General features: G+C 46.7%; 2 protein-coding genes across 2 annotated transcripts; one reads left to right on the top strand and one right to left on the bottom strand.

Moving 5' to 3' along the window:
- Window positions 1-15177: 15177 nt before the first annotated feature.
- On the bottom strand, window positions 15178-17027 carry LOC132691367 (major allergen I polypeptide chain 1). Its single transcript, XM_060652772.2, has 3 exons — window positions 16967-17027; window positions 16623-16810; window positions 15178-15366 (listed from the first exon to the last, which is right to left on the bottom strand). Exons 1-3 carry the CDS (start codon window positions 17025-17027, stop codon window positions 15337-15339), a joined length of 279 nt encoding a protein of 92 aa, XP_060508755.2. The 3' UTR covers window positions 15178-15336.
- Window positions 17028-19372: 2345 nt separating this feature from the next.
- On the top strand, window positions 19373-22966 carry LOC132691368 (major allergen I polypeptide chain 2-like). The gene is made up of 3 exons (XM_060652773.2): window positions 19373-20805; window positions 21319-21500; window positions 22746-22966. Exons 1-3 carry the CDS (start codon window positions 20745-20747, stop codon window positions 22830-22832), a joined length of 330 nt encoding a protein of 109 aa, XP_060508756.1. The 5' UTR covers window positions 19373-20744; the 3' UTR covers window positions 22833-22966.
- Window positions 22967-23253: the final 287 nt, after the last annotated feature.

Genomic DNA, 23253 nt, shown 5'->3' with positions numbered 1-23253 from the left:
AAACCAGCTCCTGGTTTCATTGATCTGTTCTACTTCTTTTGTTTGTTTCTATATCATTTCTATCTGCTCTAATCTTTACTATTTCCCTACTTCTGCTGGCTTTAGGCTTCACTTATTTTTCTTTTTCTAGATCCTTTAGGTGTAAGGTTAGGTTGTTAGAGATTTTTTTCTTGCTTCTTGAGGTAAGCCTGTATTGCCATATAATTCCCTCTTAGGACCACTTTTGCTGCATCCCAAAGGTTTTGGACCATTGTGTTTTCATTTTCATTTGTTTCCATATATATAGTTTTTAAAAATTTTAATGTTTTTATTTATTTTTGAGACAGAGAGACACAGAGCATAAGCAGGGGAGGGGCAGAGAGGGAGGGAGACACAGAATCTGAAGCAGGCTCCAGGCTCTGAGCTGTCAGCACAGAGCCTGATGCAGGGCTCGAACTCATGGACTGTGAGATCATGACCTGAGTTGAAGTCGGACGCTTAACCAACTGAGCCACCCAGGTGCCCCATTTCTATATATTTTTAAAATTTCTTCTTTAATTTCCTGGTTGACTCATTCATTCTTTGGTAGGGTGTTCTTTAACTTCCACGTATTTGTGGTCTTTCCAAATTTTTTTCTTGTGGTTGACTTCAAGTTTCAAAGTGTTGTGGTCAGAAAATATGCATTGTGTGATGTCAATCTTTTTGTACTTGTTGAGGCCTGATTTTTGTGACTTAGTATGTGATCTCTTCTAGAGAATATCCCATGTGTACTTGAAAAGAATGTGTATTCTGCTTCTTTAGGAAGAAATGATCTGAATATATCTGTTAAGTCCATCTGTTCCAGTGTATCATTCAAAAGCATTGTTTCCTTGTTGATTTTTTGCTTAGATGATCTATTGTTGTAAGCGGAGTGTTAAAGTGCCCTACTATTATTGCGTTATTACCAATGAGTTCCCTTATGTTTGTTATCAACTGTTTTATATATTTGGGTTCTCTCAATTTGGGGACACAAATATTTACAATTGTTAGATCTTCTTGTTGGATAGTCCCCTTTATTATGATATGATGCCCTTCTTCATCTCTTGTCACAGTCTTTGGTTTAAAATCTAGTTTGTCTTGGGGTGCCTGGGTGGCTCAGTCGGTTAGGCGACCGACTTCGGCTCAGGTCATGATCTCACGGTTTGTGAGTTTGAGCTCCGCATCAGACTCTGTGCTGACAGCTTAGAGCCTGGAGCCTGCTTCGGATTCTATGTCTCCCTCTCTCTCTGCCCCTCCCCTGCTTGTGTTCTGTTTCTGTCTCTGTCTCTCTCAAAAATAAATAAACATTAAAAAAAATTTAAAATCTAGTTTGTCTTGGTGCCTGGGTAGTTCAATCAGTTAAGCATCTGACTTCAGCTCAGGTCATGATCTCACAGTTCATGGGTTCAAGCTCCACATCGGGCTCTGCACTGGTAGTGTGGAGCCTGCTTTTGATTCTCTCTCTCTGCCCCTCCCTGACTTGTGCTTTTTCTCAAAATAAATAAATAAATTAAAAAAAAATAAAATCTAGTTTGTCTGATATAAGTATTGCTACTCTGGCTTTCTTTTGACATCCTTTTGAATGATAAATTTTTCTCCATCCCCTTACTTTCAATCTGCAGGTGGTTTTAGGTCTATAATGAGTCTGGTAGGCAGCATGTAGATGGGTCTTGTTTTTTAATCCATTCTGACACCCTGTGCCTTCTGATTAGAGCATTTCATCCATTTACATTCAGAGTGATTATTGACAAATATATTTAGTACCGTTTTGTTACTTGTTTTGTTGTTCCTAGAGGTTTTCACTGTCCCTTTGTAGTCTTTGTCATTTCTGGTCTTCCTTTCACACTCAAAGAGTCTCATTTCATATTTCTTGCAGGGCTGGTTCAGTGGTCACAAATTCCTTTAGTGTTTGTTTGTCTGGGAAGCTCTTTATCTCTCCTCCTATTCTGAATGACAGCCTTGCTGGATAGAGTATTCTTGACCACAGATTCTTCCCATTCAACACATTGAATATATATGTATATATATATCATGCCTCTCGTTTCTGGTTTGGCAGGTTTCTGTGGAAAGATTTGCTGCTAACCTTATTGGTCTTCCCTTGTAAGTTAGGGACTTCTTTTGTCTTGCTGCTTTTAGGATTTTTTTTAAATCTCTATATTTTGCAAATTTAACTATGCCTTAATGTTGGCCTGCTTTTGTTGATTTTGATGGGGGTTCTCTGCACCTCCTGGATTTAGATGTCTGTTTTCTTCCCAAGATTAGGGAAGTTTTCAGCTATAATTTCCTCAAATAAACCTTCTGCCCCCTTATCTCTCTCTTCTTCCTCTTGGACTCCTACATTAAAATATTATTGTATTTGATGGAGTCACTGAGTCCCCCAAGTCTACTTTCTTGATCTAACATTTTTTTCTCTCTATTTCACTTTTTTAATGTTTATTTATTTTTGAGAGAGAGACAGCAAGCAGGGGAAGGGCAAAGAGAAAGGGAGACACAGAATCCGAGGTAGGCTCCAGACCCTGAGCTGTCAGCACAGAGCCCAACACAGGGCTTGAACTCACAAACCACAAGATCATGACCTGAGCTAAAGTTGGACACTTAACCAACTGAGCCACCCAGGCACCCCTTCTCTCTCTCTTTTAAAAGTTTATTGGAGCACCTGGGTGGCTCAGTCAGTTCAGCCTCCAACTTTGGCTCAGGTCATGATCTCACAGTTTGTGAATTTGAGCCCTGCATCGGGCTCTGTGCTGACAGCTCAGAGCCTGGAGCTTGCTTCAGATTCTGTCTCCCTCGCTCTCTGCCCCTCCCCCACTCACACTGTTTCTTTCTCCCTCAAGAATAAATAAACATTAAAAAAAATTTTTTTAAGTTTATTTATTTTGAGAGAGGGAGAGAAAGAGAGAGAAAGAGAGAGAGAGAGAGAGAGAGAGAGAGAGAGAGAGAGAGAGAGAGAAAACATGAGCAGGAGAGGGGCAGAGAGAGAGAGGGATAGAGAGAATCCCAAGCAGGCTCTGTGCTATTGGCAGGGAGCCTGATGTAGGGCCCGATCCCATGAATTATGAGAGATCAAGCTGAACTGAACTGAGTTGAAATCAAGAGTCAGACACTTAACTAACTGAGCCACCTGGGTGCCCCTTTTTCTCTCTACTTAGTGCATCTCATTATTTTCCATAATTCTATGTTCTATATCACTTATTTGTTCCTTTGCTTCTTCCATCCTTGTGGTCATTACATTTAGTCAGTCTTGAATCTTAGTTATTGCATTTTTCGTTTCTGGCTGATTAGTTTTCAGCTCTTTTATCTCTGTGGTAAGGGATTCCCTGATATCATCTCTGCTTTTCTCAAGCCCAGCTAGTATCCTTGTGATTACTCCTTTAAATTCTGAACCAGGCATATTATTTATATCTGTTTCAATTAGATCCCTGGCCATGACCTTTTCTTGTTCTTTCTTTTGGGATGAATTCTTCCATCTTGGCATTTTGTGTAGGTTTCTGTCTTCTTCTCTGTGTAAGGAAAGCCAGTTATGTTTCTTGCTTCTAAGAGTAATGGCTTTATGAAGAAGAGATCATATAATGTTCAGAGCCTGGTGCTCCAGGAAGTGTCTCTGGTGCATTCTGCTGCTGTGTTATGGCTGCTGTATCCCTCAGCTCAGTCTTCTGCAGAGTTTCTTCTTGCCTGCTGTGGGGAGTGTTTTGGACCTTGGCCAGAGTGTGGTGAATGTGCTCTGGTCTGTTTGCGAAAAGAGACCTGATACTATTTCCACTGGAATTGAAGCTATGCAGAACTCTGTGGTCAGTAGATGTGGTGCGTGCAGGGTTTTATGCTGGTCTTCTGGAGGAGGAGCCTCTGTACTGGTCCTATGGCACATTTGCTTGAGTAAAGCAGTATCAGCAGAGTGCACGGGGTTGGACTTGGTGTAAGTGGGTTAGGCAGCTAGTGTGGGCTCTGTGTTGTTTACTGAGGTTGGTTTATGCTGAAGGGCAGAGGAGGGGAATGGTACAACCCCCTCCTTTGTCTCTGGAGAGGAAAGTCTGTGCTTGCTGCTCTCAGGGAAGCAGTTTCTCTGAGAGCAAACAATTTCCCCTGGTGCATCACAGGCGTTTTTCACATTGCTGATTTCACACTGTCTCTGGGTTGTTTGTCTGCTTGGAGCAGCACAGCACACCTTGGGCTCTACCCTAGCCGGGCCTGCTGCTTTTTAAAATTCCAAACTTCTGGGTCCTGCTGTGGCACGGACCTGCACCGGTCCTCTGGGAAAGGGACTCTCTAGGCTGGAACTGATGCAGGTTTGACTCAGAAGGCCAGTCGTGCCAGAGCTCAGAGCCATGGGATTTGGAGCAAACAGGCTAAACAGCCAGTGTTCCGGTTAGCTGCCCTCAGCAGGTATCTGTAGGCCAATGCTGAGGGGTAGAGGGAAATGGCGCCTGCTGGTTCTCCTCCCTCCACCCCTGCCCCACCAGAGGCAATGCCACCTCTCATAGATGCGCTCCAAAAAGTATGAGCAGTCTCTCCCCATGTCCCTTAGGCGATCCAGAGATCTCACAGTCTGCCCCAGGGTTTTTTGTCTGCCTCTGCTTCAGGAGTAGGACAGCATCCTCAGGTCTCTATCCCAGCCAAACCTGGGGACCTTGGAAACTCTAGTCTTTGAACCCCACTGATTGCAAAACTGGCAAAATTCAGCCCTTCTCGTTTTCAGGGCCAAATGCTTTGGGAAGTGTGCTCGTACGTATCCTTGTGTGCTCCTCTGTCTCTCCCTTTTCTCCATGACCAGGGCTCCCTTCCCTTCATAGCACCCGCAATCCGTTTCTCCCCCAAACCATATCTCTGCATTTCCTACCTTCCTCAAAGTGGGCTCTCCTTCCAGCTGTGCACTTTGTTCTGTCAGTCCTCAGGTCAATTTCTTGAGTATTCTGAATGATTTGATAGTTATTTAGCTGTGTTCCAGGGATGAAGGAAGCCTAGACTCCTCCTACTATGCAGCCATCTTAGCTCCCCTTTGAGTTGTATGAGTTCTTTACATATTTTGGATGTTAACCCCTTATTGGATATATTGTTTGCAAATACCTTTTCCCATTCAGTAGGCTGCCTTTTTAAAAAAATTGTTGGTTTCCTTCACTCTGCAAAAAGCTTTTTAGTTTCATGCAGTCCTGTTTGTTTATTTTTGCTTTTGTTGTCCTACTTAAAGAGATAGATCCCAAAAAATATTGCTAAGACTGATGTCAAAAAGCTTACTGCGTATTATTTCTTCTGGGAGTTTTATGGTTTCTGGTCTTACATATAAGTCTTTAATCCATTTTTAGTTTATTTTTGTATATGGTGTAAGAAAGTGGCCATCTTTCATTCTGTTGCATACAGCTGTCCTGTTTTCCCAGTACCACTTGTTGAAGAAACTGTCTTTTCCCCATTGTATGTCCTTTCCTCCTTTCCCTAGGTTAATTGAACATATAAACATGGGCTCTGAGCTCTCTATTCTGCTTTTGTGCCAATACTGTGTATGTTTTGATTACTGTAATTTTGTAGTATAGTTTGAAATCTGGGAGCATACGACTTTTAGTTTAGTTTTGTTTTGTTTTTCCTCAAGATTGCTTTGGCTATTAGAGGTCTTCTATGGTTCCATATACATTTTTTAAGTTTATTTATGTATTTTGAGAGAGAGTTTTGCACCCCCAATTCCATATACATTTAACTTTTTTTTTTTTAAAGTTTATTTTTGAGAGAGAGAGAGCACACAGGGGAGGGGCAGAGAGAGGGGGAAACACAGAATCTGAAGCAGGCCCCAGGCTCTGAGCTGTCAGCACAGAGCCGATGCAGGGCTTGAACCCACAAATCATGTGATCATGACCTGAGCCAAATTTGGATGCTTAGTCAACTAAGCCACCCAGGCACCCCTTATTTTAAGTAATATTTATACCCAACATGGGGCTTGAACGCACAACCTTGAGATTAAGAGTCGCATGCTTTACCTACTAAGCCAGCCAGGCACCCCAATTCCATATACATTTTAAGATTATTTGTTCTAGTTCTGTGAAAAATGCCATTGGAATTTTGGTAGCAATTGCTTTGAGCCTATAGATTGCTTTGGGTGGTGTGGACATTTTAACAATGTTAATTCTTCCAATCTATGACCATGGCATGTCTTTCCATTTTTTGTGTGTCATCTTCAATTTCTTTCATCAGTATCTTTTAGTTTTCAGAGTACAGGTCTTTCACCTCCATGGTTAAATTTATTACTAGATATTTTATTCTTTTTGATGCAATTGTGAATGGGATTATTTTATTTCTTTTTCTGATAGTCTGTTATTAGTGTATAGAAATGCAATATATTTCTGTATATTGATTTTGTATCCTGTGGCTTTACTCAATTTATTTATTAGGTCTAATAGTTGTTGTTGTTGTTGTTGTTGTTGTTGTTGTTTTGGTGAAGCTTTAGGGTTTTCTACATATAGTATTACATTACCTGTAAATAGATGCAGTTTTACTTCTTCCTTTCCAATTTGGATGCCTTTTAATCTATTTTCCATTTTATGTTTCGATGTCACAACTTACATATTTTTATATTGTGTATACATTGATGATACATTGTAGCTACAGTGTTTTTTATACTGTTGTTCCTTAACCTTTATATTAAAGTTAGGTTATTAACATACCACCATATTATAGTATTAGAGTAGTCTGACTATGACTATATACTTACCTTACCAGTGTGTTTTACATTGTCATGTGTTTTCATTTTACTAAGTTGTGCCTGCTATTTTATCATAAAGAACTCCTTTCAGCATTTCTTATAAGGCAGGTGTAGTGCTGATGAATTCCTGCAGCTTCTGTTTGTCCAGGAAGGTCTTTGTGTCTCCTTCATCTCTGCAGAACAGCTTTGGTGGGTGAAACATTCTTGGTTGGCAGTAACCTCCCCGCCCCCCCCCCCCCCCCCCCCCCCGCCTTCAGCATCTGAATATATTATTCCTGGCCTGGAGGGGTCTGCTGATTAATCTGCTGATGGTCTTATGGAGATTCCCTTGTATTTGAGGATTCCAGAGCCTCACCATTTGCCTAACAGGACTCTTCCTGGTCATCGCATTTGTCAGACTTTGCTCTTGGTGGTTGAGTCAAGCTGTCCAATCATCTTTAATATCTCCACAACCCAGACAAGTGTTATCTATCCAACTGGTATTATTCATGCCGAGGCATAACAGGGTTTATTGTGTTGTAAATTTTCAAAATTTCATATTTTCCTGCTGCCTCTGCATCCTCACAAACAGGTTGCAGTGTCCATCCCTGGTCCCTGGGCTGGGGAAAATGCTGGTCCCTACCACAAGTTCCCCTTCTTGCCTTCCTGTGACTAACTTAGTGACATGAAAGTGTGCCAGTGAAATGCCCTCAGGCCTTTTGCTTCCAGACCCCGTCCTTATCCCTGACAAAGGCTCTTGCCTGTGAGTCCTCTGTATCTCTTGACTCTTCACTTCCTTGGTGGAGCCCATTCCCTTTGTGCTTCTCCCATCTGGTCCCCTGTGAGAATAATAATGCTTTAATTCCGTATGCCTCTTTGAATATAAGTTCCACAGCCATGTTGAAGTGATCCTTAACGACCCTATGGGGGGACCTGCTCCCCCATTTACAACAGACTGTGTGCAGACTGCCTGTGTGGCAGTCTATGGGAGCAAATCAGCTGTGACCCTGTGTTACCCCTTTTTGGAACACTAGATCTTTGAGTCCTACTAAACAACCCTCGGTCTCCTACTATTCTCCTTTTCCACCATTTTGTTGAAATCTCAAATCCTCTAACAAGCCCCTTCTAATTGACTTTGGTAGGTAAGGTGATCAATTTCGAAATTTCTTTATCCTCCATCTGGTTGGTCACTGGTGAGAGAGGGCATGAATGAAGATGCCCAGTCCACCGTCTGTAACTGGAAGCCCCTATGGTTTTATCCCAGTGGTGCCATGTGTTCTTTTGTGTGGACACGTTTCCACCTTGGGCCGTCTTCCCGTTAGCTTTGGGGTGGCCAGGACCCTAGAGACGAGGCTGGGTCGGCCAATTCTGAGGAGGTATGGACTGGCATTGTGGAAAGACAAGGGGCTTGGCCTGAGAGGCTGTGAGAAGATATCTGCCTTCTCCTGGCAATTGTCCCCTTCGACGTGTGTTCCAGGACCTGCAGTTCCCACGGGTCTTGAAGGTCTGAACTGGATAGGGGGTATTTACTGCCCCAAGACACGCCCCAGCACTCCCAGTCTGTATTGGGGTTTTATGCAGAGAGATGCTTCTAGCAAAACCAACACTCTGGTAGTGGTTTCCAACCACTTTCTGTGGAAGAACCTCACCATCCACTTGAAAAAAAGTCAATATAGCTTCGCTTTAAAAGTGCCTTTCTACAAACACCGTGTGTTCATCGTAGCCCATTAGCGAAATTTAAATAATCTATTTCTTATAAGACATCATCTGTTTTCCTAGCGGACATTTAAGACATTGCTCTTGTAAACGATGTAGGGATAAGAAATATTCTTGTGTCTGTCCTTAACTATTTACCTAGGGTCAAGACATAAAAGTGGAAATGACAGTTTGAGGGATTTTCAGATTTATAATGATGTTGATTCACATTGCCACTTACCCACTGCATCATTCGTGCCCACGGACATTTCTGTCAACCATATGAAAACACTTGCTTTCTGACACCCTCGTTATCCCTGGATTTTGCCAATTAAAAAAAAAAAAAGTCTGTTCTGTTTTGGCGAGAATGTCTTATTTTGCATTTTTTGACTATTTATGAGGATGCACATCTTTGCTATGTGATGGCCATGTGCCTCGGTCTCCTGTGACTTTCCTATTTATGACCCTTTCTTCAGTTTGAATGTTCTGAAATGTTTATTCTCGAAGAACTTTAAGAATCAATTCATCACATAAGAGAATAAATATGTGGTAGAGGTTTGACTTGAAATGGTTTCAAATTCTAGATTACTTTGGGCATAATGACATTTTTATTTTCATTTATAAAACGTATTGTATATCAATAATACTTTATGGATTAGGATCTTACTATGCCTCGCGTCTTTTTCTGGCTCTGTTTCATCGGTCCAAATTCCAGAATGATGATAAACAACAGTGGAGACGGAGGCCTGTTTGCTTTTCTTCTGGCTGTAACAGAAGGGTCACAGAGGCAGGTGACATTCAGGCTGCACTGTCAGTCTGCTTTTGGCGGTTGATTTTGTGAATGTGATCGTGGGGTTGTGATGGGTTGTCTGGGTGACTCTGCTCTGTGTGTGTCTGAAGGAGAGATCTGGGGTGGGGGCCGCAGGATAGGGGTAGGGGACACTTCCTGATATGGCATGGTCTGCGTGACTCAAAGAGAGGGAAGAAATGCACTGCAAACAGACTACAGAGAGAAGGCACCAAGGTCTGAGGGCAGATCTGAGGGCAGAGCACTTGCTTAGCAGATTTCATTCTGCAACAGAGACTCGAGAAAGACTGTAGCAGATAAATGTGGGATCAGGGAGGAGTGCAGGGTGGTCCAGGCCGGTGAGCACAGCCCCAGGGGGCTGGATCTTTGCTTTCCCCTTTCTGTCCTCCCTCCTCCTCTGCCCCCGAGAGCACTGCGGGGCTGTCCTCCCGAAGCTGATGGGGCAGTGACAGCTGGAGGTCCTCAGCAGCAGGAGGGTCGCTCTGCAGGACTGAGAGAGCTGGGAGGCTGCCTAGGACATGAGGCCCCTCTGGGCCTCCCAGGGCTGGAGGACTGTGGCTCTGACATACTTCACCACCTTGGAGGGTGGTGTTTGTGTACCTGGCACACACTCACCTGTTTGTGCCCAACCTCATGTGTCTCCCATCAGCCCACACCACATGCACACATTGTCCACAACTGCCCATGTCATACACGTCGATCACACACCTGGCACATGACTGGGCACATGACTGCCTCACGAACCCCATTATACTTGCCTGAAGTTAAGTGCCAGCACGAGTAACTTCACTTGCATGACAGAGCCCGGTGACACACTTTTCTATGACAGTGCCTGGAGCAAAGAAGGGTTTGTACCTTCAGCTCTGAGGTCCTGGGGGGTGGCGGTGGCTGGAGGCAAGGGAGATCCCTGTGCTTGAGATTATCTGCCTTTTATTCCACTTTATGAAAGGTGGTGAACTTGAGTAGAGCTGAGAGTGGATGAAGATTTACAGCACCCTCAGCCAGGCTCCCTCTGGTTCTCAGTGCAAGTTCTGGACATGGGGCTTGGGTGCTGGCTAGATTCCTCAGTTGTGTGGGTCTCAGGCAGGGACTGTTTTCCCTGAAGCCAGACAGAGGCATTCCCGCCCTGCTCTGGTCAGTTTCTCTGTGCCGCTGCTTTGCGCAGCTCTACCTCTCGCGTATCCACTTCTTTGCCTGTTCTCTGGGATGGAGGGGTCGCACCGACCCTGCCAGTAAGACGGCAGATTGAAGTCATCTTACGTGAAGGATGATGAGGCAGAGGACTAATTCTGACTGAGGATAGTCTTTTTTTTTTTTTAATGTTTATTTGTTTTTGAAGGAGAGAGAGAGACAGAGCGGGAGCAGGGGAGGGTCAAAGAGAGAGGGAGACAGAATCCAAAGCAGGCTCCAGGCTCAGAGCTGTCAGCAAAGCTGTCGATGTGGGGCTCGAACCCATGGACCATGAGATCATGACCTGAGCTGAAGTCGGAGGCTTAACCGACTAAGCCACCCAGGCGCCCCTAAGTGAGGATAGTCTTAACAAATGTGGGAGCATAGGTTGACCCTGACTCCGGCACTCCCTCCCTGGGAGTGTGGGGCACTTACAGTGACGCTGTTTCCCTTCCCAGCAAAACTTCCTATATGACTATTCTTCCGCCTCTCATGTTTTACCATTTGGCTTTCATTCCACATCCCTGCTGCAGTGGCTCCTGAGGAGGTCACTGCTGGCCTCCATTTATCAGATGGGCACTGCCTTGACCTCGTCTGGGGAGATAGTTCTCCACCAAGGTCATGGTGAAGTATACTGAGAGAAGACAATACAGACATGATATGTTTTAGAGATAGATTTATTAGGAAATCTGGTGGATTGGTTGTGAATGGTGAAGGAAAGGGGGAAACCTAGGTTCCAGAGGTACCATTTATTGCAATGGGGGAAGACTTCCCATGGTTAGGAGGATACATGGTATTTTGGTGGCAATTAGGAATTACATTTTGGACTTTCTTATTTTTTTTTAATTTTTTAATGTTTATTCATTTTTGAGAAACAGAGAGGGACAGCATGAGCAGGGGAGGGAGAGGGAGGGAGACACAGAATCTGAAGGAGGCTCTAGGCACAGAGCCATCAGCACATAGACTGGTGTGGGGCTCGAACTCATGGACCATGAGATTGTGACCTGAGCCAAAGTCGGACGCTTAACCGACTGAGCCACCCAGGTGCCCCAAAAGTTTAATTCTTTAAAGCCATCCCCTTTTCAATTTCTGATTGGTAATTTGTGTCTTCTTTTCTTCTTGATCAGTGGTACAGGTTTATCAACTTTAATTGATTTTTCAAAAAAACAGTTTTTGGTGTCATTGATATTCTTAATTTTTTAAAAATTTTATTTTTAATGTTCTTTTACTTTTGAGAGAGAGAGAGAGAGAGAGAGACAGCGTGTGAGTGGGCAAGGGGCAGAGAGAGAGGGAGACACAGAATCTGAAGCAGGCTCCAGGCTCTGAGCTGCCAGCACAGAGCCGATGCAGGGCTTGAACCCACGAACTGTTAAGATCATGACCTGAGCTGAAGTTGGACACTTAACTGACTGAGCCTCCCAGGCACCCCGATATTCTTAATTTCTTATCTGTTTTCTACTTCATTAATATCATACTTTCTTTTCTTCCTGAATTGGTTAGTAAGTATACTATAACGTTTATAGTAGAAGTGATACATTGATAAGCATCTTACCTTATTTCTTATTTTAAGTGGACCTCTTGTAATATCTTACCATCAAGTGTGAAGTTTGTCATAGTTTAAAATTTTTTTTTCTTTAAAAACATTTAAATTTATTTATTAATTTTTCTTTCAAATTTTAATTTAAATCCTAGTTAGTTAACATATAGCGTAGTATTGGTGTCAGGAGTAGAACTTAGTGATTCATCACTTACATAGAACACCCAGTGCTCATCATAACAAGTGCCCTCCTTAATGCCCATCACCCATTTAGTTTTGTTTTTTTTTTTAATTTACATCCAAATTAGCATAGAGTGCAACAATGATTTCAGGAGTAGATTCCTTAGTGCCCCTTTAGTTTTTTTTTTATAAATGCACTTTATCATTCTCATGAAAACCTCTTTTATTCCCATTTTGTTAATTTTTGAAAATCGTAAGTGTCCAGTATTATGAAACTTTTTCTGCACCAGTTTAGATGACCATTTGTTTTTCTTCTCTTTTAGTCTTTTAAGGCAGGGAATTCTGTATTTTGTAATGCTAAGTTATGTTTACATTCTTGGAACAAAATAAACTTTCTTTTTTTTACAAAGTATATATTTTTATACATTTTTTAGGTTAGGCTTGCTCATACTTTGTTATTATCTGCATAGTACTGAATTATCCCCAAACTGTTCAAGAGGAAATGAAAACTCTTGTTCCTGTGGTTAAATACATAGAGCAATGTATTCCACGTGGGCTTGTGCTTTTAAATTGTTTTACTGTCTTTTTCGTGGGCCTTTGAGGAGGAAAAGAGAATGAGAGATTTATTTTTCACTATGTTTTTCCCACTTCAAGGCATTTGCTGAGCGGTGGAGTGTTTCGTAAGCCTGTGCTTATGCAGGGAGCACATTGTGTACCACTGCATGTGGGCACAGTTTCCCTGGACCTTGGTGATCAGCCTGCAGCCTGTCTTGCCTTGTTCCTCCTGGACTCCTTTCAGGGTCTCTCTTAGTCTGGGGCTTCCCAGTAATCTTAGGCCTTACTTTATTTTTTCCCCCCAGGCAACTAGACCAAAATGGGTTAGATAGCTTGCTGATTTATTCTGATTCCTTCTGTGTCTCTCTTGAAAGAATGTAGTATGGGCTCACCCCTCATGGCTTCAGTCTGGAAGATGTGCCTCGGGCTCTAACAGTCCTGTCTTCTTGCCTTCGGCAAATGTCTTTCACTGTACTTCGTCGCCTTTCCTTCTTGATCAGGCAGATGGATGTCGGTCATCATGTCAGTTTGAGTTCCCAGCAAAGAAGACCCAGACACAGGGACATGAGGGCAGGCACTTTATTTGGGAAGCGACCTCAGGGTGCTCCAGTGAAACAGGAAAACGAGAAAAGCCGCAAGATTGGCCAACTGGGACTCAAGACCACTGGGCACCTATCAGAGACCGTATGGAATTCACTTCAGAACTGACCCGCCAGAAGGTGAGGAGGCTGGGGTCCGAATTGTTTCAGGGTTGCCCTGTAGGCATGATCTGCTTCGCACATGTAGAGGGAGCCGAACAGTGTTCAGCAAGCTCCCAGGTGGTGGAGAAAACCAGCGAACAGTGAAGAAAGATGCAAGTGTTTGAAGAGGGAAGATGTCTCCAAGAGGGGATTATCCACCACTGTTTTGGGCGAATTTAGGTCAGACCACGGGGAAGTGGGGCGGCGCTTTTATGATCTCGGAGGCAAGGTCATGTGTGAATCAGAGATCAAAAGCCTCACCCTTACGTTCCTGACATTTACCTTTCAAGCCATCTGAGGTTTGGATGTCAGACAGAAAGGAATTTAGAAGGGCATCTGACCCTGATTTTTCCTTGGCCACAGATTAGGTAAAGAGTCCATAGGTTGCAGGAAGGCAGCCAGAGGGGAGGGATTACACAGAAAGCGTCCAGATGTCGTAGGTGCCAGCAGTCCCCAGGGAGTTCTGTGCGAGTCTAGAAGCAGTTGGGGGACTGGTTGTGTCTTGGTGAGGACAAACTGCCCGTTGCTCATCGCCTTCTCACCTTTGGGTGGGGTGCCCCTCACTCCCTACACTTGCTGTGGACCAGGGTGAGTCTTCATCTATGACATTGGAAGACCCGGCCCACTCATCTGGGTGACAGCTCTCCTTCTGTAAGCCCAAGAACTTTTAAGTATGTATGGTGGGGGAGTGGTGGAATACACACCCTGGGTCACATATGGGAGGGTGATGAGAAGGGTCTCTGCCCCACAACCTGCTTATGACCTCTGGACTCCCCTTGCTACCATGGGGGCAGTGCTCCATTTCAGAAGTAGCCCCCAGCCAGACCCTGGGGGTCAGAGTGGTGGGCCATAGGCCAAGAGCCAGGTCTCACTCTGGGCAAGGTGGCCTTCCTCTCCTGTCCCCATGACGTGCTCCACAGAGAGAGAGAGAGAGATCCCCTCTGGGAACCTCTCCTCAGCCTCTTCACCAAAATGATCACAGAGATACCCCTCCTGGGGGAAGCCCTGTGGTGTAAGTTCAGCAGACTCTTTTCTGGGGGAGTGCTCAGGTGGTGGGGATGGAAGTGTAAGAGAGGAGGCAAGGATCCTGGCCAAGAGGAGACAGATGAGGGCAGCAGGGCCTGAGAAGCCTCCGGAATCATGGCCATAGAGCAGAGCCACAAGAGGAGTTCTGAAGCTCCAGGACCCTGGACATCCACTCTGAGCATTAGACCCAACTTGTAGTGTGTTAAGTACAAGGGGGCAGCTGAATCCACAGTTGGGTGGTCGGCACTAGGGTAAACTGAGGTGCAGGAGGTGACGGGGTTCACCACTCGCACCTTGACCCTTGTTCTTTCTCTCCATCCAGGTGCTTGGGACAGGGGCTGTTTCTCACCCATGATTTTCTGTGGCCCCACCAAAGAGGCCCTGGAGAGGGGAGGTATTTCCATTTTATAGGTGGGAATCAGAGGCCCAGAGAAGGACTAACACGTGCACAGCCACACGGTGAGCTGAGCCGTCTCTCGCAGTGGGTGCACAGATGCCGCAGGTCCTGACGCCCGGGAGCCTGTAATCTTTGGCAGACACTTTACCTCTCTGAGCCCCAGTCTCCTCGCTTGTAAGACTGGGATGATTACTCCCGTCTCTTGAGGTCACTGGGAGGCTGAAATTTGGTAAATAATGCATGTGAGGTGTGGACCCTGGTCCACGGAAGTGCTCAGACATGCCGGCTGTGCTAATGGTCATCACCCCTCCCCCCACCTCTGGGATTCAGGGGAGGAAGGACATCTGACTGCATTCAAATCTAGCCACGGTTGGAAGGCACACTGGTGGTGCCCCTGCTGCAACACCCCTCCACCCCCCAAGCCCAGCCCAAGGAGCAAGCACTCTCCATGAATTGCAAGGCTTTTATTGCTGGAATCTTCTAGTCAGACACCTGGACATGGCAGGCTGCTGAGACTACTTAGTGATCAGTTCAGTGGCTTCTTTAGGGCTCCTGGCAGTGATGGCTCCATTAACACAGAGGACTTGTGTATATTTTGTCCTGCAAAGAGAAAGTCAGGAGACCTGGTGAGACCTCGAGGGGTATGAGAGACATCAAGCTCTACTGAGCACACACTGGACACTTTGTGGGGAGGAGCCTGCAGGCTTGTTTGGAGGGTGGCTTCTGGATCTGAGCAGGCCAAGGTGGTTCTTCCCAATCTACTGCACAACAAGAGAATCCCAGGGTGTGCCTAGAAGCTTCCTCCAATGAAACAGAGTAAAGGAGAGGGGGGACTATGATGGGATGGAGGGCAGTCTTGGATAGAAGTGGTAGACTTGGATAGAAAGAGGCTGGCAAGAAGGTCCTGGCAGGGCTCCAGATGCACCTGTGGGCATCTGGGAGACTCCAGGAATGAGCTGGTCCAGCCTGCTTCCTCCTTCTGTCCTTTGGACACTTGTTGCTGAAGCAGTAGCTTGTTCCTACTTTTGGGACAGCAGAGAGAGGATTCACTGGAATTCTCCACTCAGGGCATCCCAGGCCTGGGCAGGGCAGGAGGAGGACTTTTTGGAAGCTGCCTCTCCTCTCCTCCCCTCTCCTCCCCTCTCCCCTCCCCTCCCCTCCCCTCTCCCTTCCCCTCCCCTCCCCTCTCCCCTCCCCTCCCCTCCCCTCTCCCCTCCCCTCCCCTCCCATCATCCTCTCTCTTGGTATGTGAGGCACAGAATGGCAGGGCAGGAGGAGGGCTTTTGGAAGCTGCCTCGTCTCACCTCCCCTCGCCCCTCCCTGTCCCACCCCTCCTCTCCCCTCCCCTCCTCCTCTCCCTCAGTATGTGAGGCACAGAATGGCCCTCTGGGACCCAGGGAATGAAGACAAATGAGGGTTTTTTTTTGGGGGGGGGGTGGAATATGGAACTTGAGGAGTTAAGAGAAAAGGAACTGATGTTTGGAGATAGGAAGCACCTAGTGCAAACAGTTTGAAGATCCAGTCTCACGTGCTGGAGAGGCTGGAGTCAGGAAGGCCAGAGCTGAGGGCCTGACACTGAGGCCAAGTGATGCCAGGGACACAGGAGGGCCTGCAGACTCCCAAGCTGGTGGCCAAGCAGCGTTGAGCAGCCTGGGCCAGCCCCAAAGCTTGAGGGGTAGGCTGAGTCTTCCCCACATGATCCCCTCTACTTCCCCAGCCATGGCGTCTTTCTCCTCCCAGATTCCCAGGGAAGGGCCATGGTGGAGAAGAAACAGGAGCACCCCCCGCCCCTGCACTGCCCTGAGCAGACCCCCCAGACAGGCATCAGAGGCACAGACACACAGAGCTAGACCCACCAGCACGCTGAGAGCATTCTCCTTATCCTCTTCTGTCATTTTTGCATCAACGCAGTTCTTCAGTGTTCTGGCATTGTCCAACACCACAGATTGTGCATTGTATTGTGCCACTTGCTCAACATATTCGTCAGGGGTTCCCGTCAGGAATAGGTCAACATTCCTCTTCACAGCTGAGCAAATTTCACAATCTGGAACACAAAGACAAGCTGACCCTCCCTTTTGAAAGACCTTCATCAGGACACATTCTTCCCTTCCCTTTCCCGCCATGCTCAGAAGTGCCCTGGGAAGGTGTTAGAACCCCTGGAGAATCTGTGTCCCCAGACACTCATGTCCCAGACACCTACTTCCACCCGAGATCAAGAGCAAGGCAGCCCAGAGAAGCACGAGAACACGAGCCCCCTTCATGATGCAGTGGCAGGTGCTCCCTCCCCAGCCTGGAACCCTTTTATACCTGCTGTGGCCCCAACAGTAGGGCAGGGTGGGAGGGCTGCGTCTAACATCCTTTTCCAGGAGGCACCGCCAGGCCTCTCTGGGCTGCAACTAAGAATTGCCTGGGTGCTGTGGAGGGAGGAGATGTATGTGTGGGCAGGATCCTAAGTCCCCTAGTCAACAGATGACACTACCTTGGCTGCCCTTCCCCGTCTTGAGGGCTCTGTCCAAGTGTCAGCTGACACCAGTAATTTCACAACTGAAATTTTCTAGGTTGATTGGGGAAAGGGGCAAGAGAATCTCCCAAGTCAGGCCTCCCGAATGATGGCCAATGTCAGCCTGTCATTACATGTGACCTTGAAGATGGTCTGGTCTCAACTTACGGATTTTTCAGGAAACCCAGTGCTTAGCTAGTGGGCTCACAGCTAGCAAGTACCAAAAGAAGGCCGGTCTCTGGTGGCTCCTGCCCTGCCTTCATCATAATCTGTGTCCTTGACCTGCTGCTCAGTGGCCTCCCTTGAGCCAGTCTCCTGAATCTGATTCTGGAGCCCTGAACCCTCCCCTACATGCTGGCGCCCAGGTTCTAGTTGTCTCTTGACCGAGTCCTGTCACCTGGTCACTTTAATAGCCCCTCAGACAGACACAGAAATATCATTTCCCCCCAATTGGCTTCTTCCTTTGAGTTTCTCTATACTGTCCATAGTATTCACACCATTATCTCTCTGGAGATACAATCCGAGGAAAAGCCAGACTGCTTCTGTGGCCTGGGACCGTCGTGTGCTCTGCGTATCCAGCGCCCCACCAAAGACCTGCTGCTTTTCTGAATCTACTCCTGCCATTCTCTCCTCCCTCACGGGTCTCCTTTCTGCTTCTTGACCATGCCAGGGCCTTTGCACGAGCTGCTGCCACTGCCCAGGATGCTCTTCCTAACAAGTATATGATTCATGGCATAATTGCTCAGGGCTCCTCAAACGCCGCCTTATCAGAGAGACTTTCCCACATGCTTGATCCCTTATGTCAGGGCCCCCCACCTCCCCCAGCAGCACATGCTGTTCTCTCCCACTTCGTCTCCCTCCATAGCACTCCTTGTCATTTGGTGATCGTCTTCCCCTCCCCCTTAGACGTATAACGAGCTCCAGGAGAGTGAGGGCTCTGCCGTGTGTGCTGCTGCATCCCCAGGATGGGGAGAGGGGCCACAATGTAGCAGGGACTTCACGAATGTTTGTTAGATGGAAGAAAGGAATATCTCATTTCTGTGGAGTTGATAACCGAGAACATTTGTACTTAATGCTTGCTTGCTGGAGGTACCTTGCTGGGCCTTTTCTCTGAGTCTCTGTGACAGAAGGAGGTTTGCTGGAGCCCAGAGCTGAAGGTAAGACAAAAGTTTTCTGGTTCCAGTCAGAACTCTATGCCAAACAGGATTCACATCCGGTAACTGCTCTTGGCTAAGAGGAACCGAGTCCTGAACTCCAGCTGTCAGTTAGCCACCATGGAGCCACTCCAGTCATGAGGCCCCAAGGTCATACCTATGATGGTCACCTCATGACGAGCTCAGGTCACTGCAGATGTCTCTCAGAGGTTCCTGGGCACCTATCCACCTGGGAACACAAGCTTCATGTGCCCCAGACTGGCCATGCTTGCTCTTTCTTCACTGGGACAGAATTTCAGGGTGGTCAGGGCGCTTGGGCAAGGATCACATGTCTGCTGTCCTTCACTAGGCCCTTCCTTCCAGTTCTCCCCAGCTCTGTGAGATGGTGAAGCCAGATTTTGGAGTGCTGGAGCAACACAGTCAGGATGCTGATGTCCGTGCAGACCCACTGGGTGCCACAAGTCCGTCTGAGATATCTCTTCATGTGGGGACATTCGCCGAGGTCAAGGGCACTTGCTGGCTGAAGTCTTGCCAGTATATGCAATCCTTTCCTCATGCAAGTGTTTGGGTTTTTTTTTTTTTTTTTAATGCATTTTTATTTGGGGATAGTTCTAGACTTACAGAAAAGTTGCAAAGATTTGTCAAAACTGACATTGGCATATTACTACTAACTAAATTCCAGACTTTATTCGGATTTTACCAGTTTGTTCATTAATATCCTCTTTGTGTTCTAGAATCCAGTCCACATCCTACACACACTGCCTTAATTGTCATGTTTTCCCAGTCTCTTGTGGTCCGTGATAGTTTCTTAGTCTTTCCTTGTTTGTCATGGCCTTGATAGTCTTGAGGACCAGGTATTACAGAATGTCCACTAAGCTGACTTTGTCTGCTGTTTTTCTCATAGTTTAAGAGTCTGAACTTTAGGTATGGGGTTCAGGGAGACACCAAAGAGGTGAAGTGTCGTATCGTCACGTGGTAATGTGTATCATCCCTGGTTACGTTAGCCTTGATCATTTGATTAATGTTGGCTTTGCCAGGTTTCTGCATGGTTTTCCCCTTCTCCTACCTACTCTTTGGAAATGAATTATTAAGTCTAACCCACTCACAAGGAGGGCAGGCAATAAGCTCCACCTCCTTAAGGGAGAGTACGTATGTGTATTATCTGGAATGCTTTTGTAAAGAATATCTGTCTCTTATCTCCTTATTTATTTATTTAAACATTTATATCAGTATGGACTCACACATTTAATTGTATACTTTGGGTTATCAACCAATACAATGTTATTTCTTTTGTTTGCTCAAATTGTTTCAGATTTGGCCACTGGGAGTTTCCTTCTATAATTTTCATGGACTATCTCATCATGTTTGTGCCAATAAACTACTTGCCTAGATTAGAAGGTTGAGTTTAGCTCTTGAGAGCGTTTAAGCACCTTTGGTTGACCTGGCACCTTGGTATGTGGAGCTCCAACCCACAGTGGACATAAGAGGCAAACTGTACAACCCCACAACTATTCACTAATGTTTCTGGATGGGCTAGTAAGTCCAACCTCCTCTTGGGATTAAGTTTACTGATGGAGGAGGGTGAGACAGGGCCAAAGCTGGAGCTACTGGGAGTCAAGAAGGTGCCCAGGCATTTGCTTCCTTAAGGGTGAGAGGGAAGCAGGTGACATGATCCTAATTTGGAGCGTTACCAGCCCTTGAGGAGGCCTACATGCCCAAGCATCCTGAGACTCCCCTAGTAGGGAGTGATTTGTAGCCCAAGGATGGGGTCCACCCATTCTCAGGGCTTGATCCACAGACTGCAGCAGTTAAGGTGTTCAAGAGGCTTGAGTTGGGACTAGCACCCCATACTTATCTCCAGGACTTAAACTTGGGCACAAGTAAGGTTTTTGGATGCTCTTTTGTCTACCCGTAGTGGTGTAGACCTGTCCTTGACCCCTCCTGTGATTTTCATCTCTTTGTCTTGGGAGAGTATCGCATTTGGGAGCCAGGATAGTTTGAGGGAAGGAGTAGCAGGAAACAGGGGTGACAGTTGGAGCCGGGACAACAGAGCAGTTGGCTCAGCATGGAATCACTTAGACACGTCACCTCCCGTTGGTCTTTGGCAAAGAAAAAAACCACATCCTCTCCAAGAGCTTTGGCCTCAAGAGTAGGAAGGGCTTCCCACTCTTAACAGCCCAAGGGCTGAGGGAGCCACATGTGCCAGGTCCCTGCCCACAGGCCTTTGGAGCTTCTAGGGGGGGTGTGGACTGGGCTTAGGGTGCTAGTAGTTTATAAAGCAGCAGAAATCCTGTCCTGAGCAGAGCATTCTAGCAGCTGACACGATGAGGGGGGCACTGCTTGTGCTGGCATTGCTGGTGACCCAAGAGCTGGGCGTCAAGATGGGTGAGAGCAGATGGAGGGACAGATGACCTTCCTGATCCTTGCCCTGCTCTATCTCACTCCTTCACCTCCCATGGTGATCTCCAAACAGGTTCTAGCCACAAAGTTAGGCAGCAGCTGGGAGATCATTGTCCAGGAGTCCTCCAGAACCCCCCTGATGTTTTTAGTCGTTGAATGGAAGGAGAGGTTTGGAGATGGAGGGGTCATTAGTTGTGCACACAATAGGGGATAGTTAGTTGGGGGTAGTGGTGCTTATTTGAAAGGCAGAAACAGGCAGGCTGGGATGCCCGGAGGCACCGGTCAGGGGTCTCTCCAGCTGCTCTCTTCTGCTGAGAGTGCCACATAGAAAATGTTCTGTCTGTCTGGGATGTAAGCAGTCCTGGGAGTGGGCAGATCTCTGCGGAAGGTGAGTCAGAAGACCCTGGATATACGTGAGTTGCTTTCAAGTGGTGGGCAAACAGGAACCTCCTACTCTGCTGATTCTTTTGTTAAGGTGTTTTCTGTTTGTGTCTTCAGCGGAAACTTGCCCCATTTTTTATCAAGTCTTTACTGCGGTGACCACTGGAAATGAATTACTGTTGGACTTCTTACTCACGGTAGTCAATGCTACTGAACCAGAGAGAACAGCCATGAAAAAAATCCAGGATTGCTACATGGAGAACGGATTGATGGCCACGGCCTTGGATGCAATAGTCATGGTAATTTCCTATCCTTCCCCGCCTCCCCAACCTTCACGTTGCGCGTGCAGCAGATTGTAATATTCCACATACAGACCATGCAGTCGGGGGCTACATGGCAGGTAAGAGCTATAAACAATCAAGCACATAAACCTTTGCTCCACTCTACAGCACATAGAATATGCAACCTCATGCCATGAGCACATCCAGCCTGTTCTTCTACCACACGTGTCCCTTGTGTGCGAATTACCTTACGCACAGTTGGAAAATAGCGGCCTAATATCGGTGTGGCATAGAAAGCGTGTTGACTCATAGGATTTTTTCTTTCTAGGTTAGGGGTGCCAGAATTGCAGGAGTAGGATTTTCACCTTCCACGGGGAAGAGAAAGTTCTTCATTCAGCTCCTGCACATGTAGGAGCCTTGTCAGTTCTAGTTGAGGAATTTTGAAACTAAGGCACCTGCCCTCAGACTCTCTTCCCAGGAAGGGACTCCCTGGCTTTGGGAAGCTTCTGGTTTTTGGCTTCTGTTTTACTTCCCCTTGTGCCCACCTTGATGGCTGCTATTCCTTTGGTTCAGAGTCTCACTTCCATCTGTATCATTTCAGGGTCTAAAGTCAGATTTTCCACTCTGTTGTTCTGGTGCCTGAGGCCCTCGAGGCAGCTCCTAGATACGTGCAGCTGCACCCCAGCGCTAGTCAGCGTACTTCTGGTGAACTATCTTTTTCCGTTATTTTTCTTGTTGCACAGTTAGGTAGATTTTGGTTAGTCTGCCTCTTACCTCTACTTGCCCTTAAGTGCTGCGTCTGTAAAATGAGAGCTTTGTGAAGAAGTGGAATTTCTTGCATGATTACGGGCACCCAGGGCACATGGGATTGTTCACAACACACACATACACATTCCATACGTCCAGTACACCTGACAGATGAGTCTCAGGTGAGGGAGACATCGCATGGACCCAGACTCAGCTACCTTGCCCCTCACCCATGCCCAGCCCCCATCACACCCTCCAGAATCTTCTCCTCTTCTTGCCTCCCTCACTGGTTGTTCAGACTCCCTCCCGGCACAGGTGCGTGGGTGACGGGGGGAGCCGTCTCCATCCTGGTCTGACTGATCGCGGCCCTCTCTCCAGAAATCGGTCCGTGGGCTAGAGGTTCTTGCTAGGGATGAGTGGAATCACTGTGGATGAGGCATGAGGTGATCCTGGGGGAATGGATAGCGCTGCCATGCGCTCAGGTCTTCTGTCCCTCCTCGTCTTACTCTCTCCCAGGCAACCATCAGCTTCAGCAAAGATTGCATGGGTGAAGCAGCTCAGAACACCGTAGAAGATCTCAAGCTGAACACTTTGGGGAGATGAATCTTTGCCGCTGATGCCCCTTCTGAGCCCCATCCTCCTGCCCTGTTCTCCTTTACACCTAAAGCTGGAATCCAGATACCTGTCCTCACCTAATTCACTCATAATCAGGCAGACTAGAATAAAAAAACTGCATCTTAGCACCCCCGGGTGCCCCGTGTCTGTGTTCTGTGCGGGAAGCGTGGGAGGCCTGGCAGGAGATCCTGGGACATGGCAAAGGGAGGTGACATGTTCTCATTGAGAGCATGGGGACTGGAGGCAGGCTGAATCAGGAGCACATGTGAGCGGTTTCCTCTTCCTCGGGCCATTCTCTCATCTGCAAAATGGGGATTATGTGTGAGGATTAAATTAAATCACATACATGTAACCCCAGGATTCATCACCATGGAAGGATAAAAATGTTGTCCACGTAGCATATTTCCAA

Source organism: Panthera onca, chromosome E2, assembly GCF_046562875.1.
Source record: "Panthera onca isolate mPanOnc1 chromosome E2, mPanOnc1 haplotype 2, whole genome shotgun sequence".
Taxonomy (NCBI): Eukaryota; Metazoa; Chordata; class Mammalia; order Carnivora; family Felidae; genus Panthera; species Panthera onca.
Note: the sequence above shows the minus strand (reverse complement) of the source record. Positions and strands in the feature narration are given on the sequence as shown.

Excerpts from the sequence above, each read along its gene's own strand:
- LOC132691367 (XM_060652772.2), bottom strand. The coding sequence starts at position 17,027 with ATGAAGGGGGCTCGTGTTCTCGTGCTTCTCTGGGCTGCCTTGCTCTTG. Across the intron at positions 16,811-16,966 it reads GCTCTTGATCTCGGGTGGAA|ATTGTGAAATTTGCTCAGCT; the intron begins GTAGGTGTCTGG and ends TTTGTGTTCCAG. Across the intron at positions 15,367-16,622 it reads AGAATGCTCTCAGCGTGCTG|GACAAAATATACACAAGTCC; the intron begins GTGGGTCTAGCT and ends TTCTCTTTGCAG.
- LOC132691368 (XM_060652773.2), top strand. The coding sequence starts at position 20,745 with ATGAGGGGGGCACTGCTTGTGCTGGCATTGCTGGTGACCCAAGAGCTG. Across the intron at positions 20,806-21,318 it reads AGAGCTGGGCGTCAAGATGG|CGGAAACTTGCCCCATTTTT; the intron begins GTGAGAGCAGAT and ends TTGTGTCTTCAG. Across the intron at positions 21,501-22,745 it reads CCTTGGATGCAATAGTCATG|GCAACCATCAGCTTCAGCAA; the intron begins GTAATTTCCTAT and ends ACTCTCTCCCAG.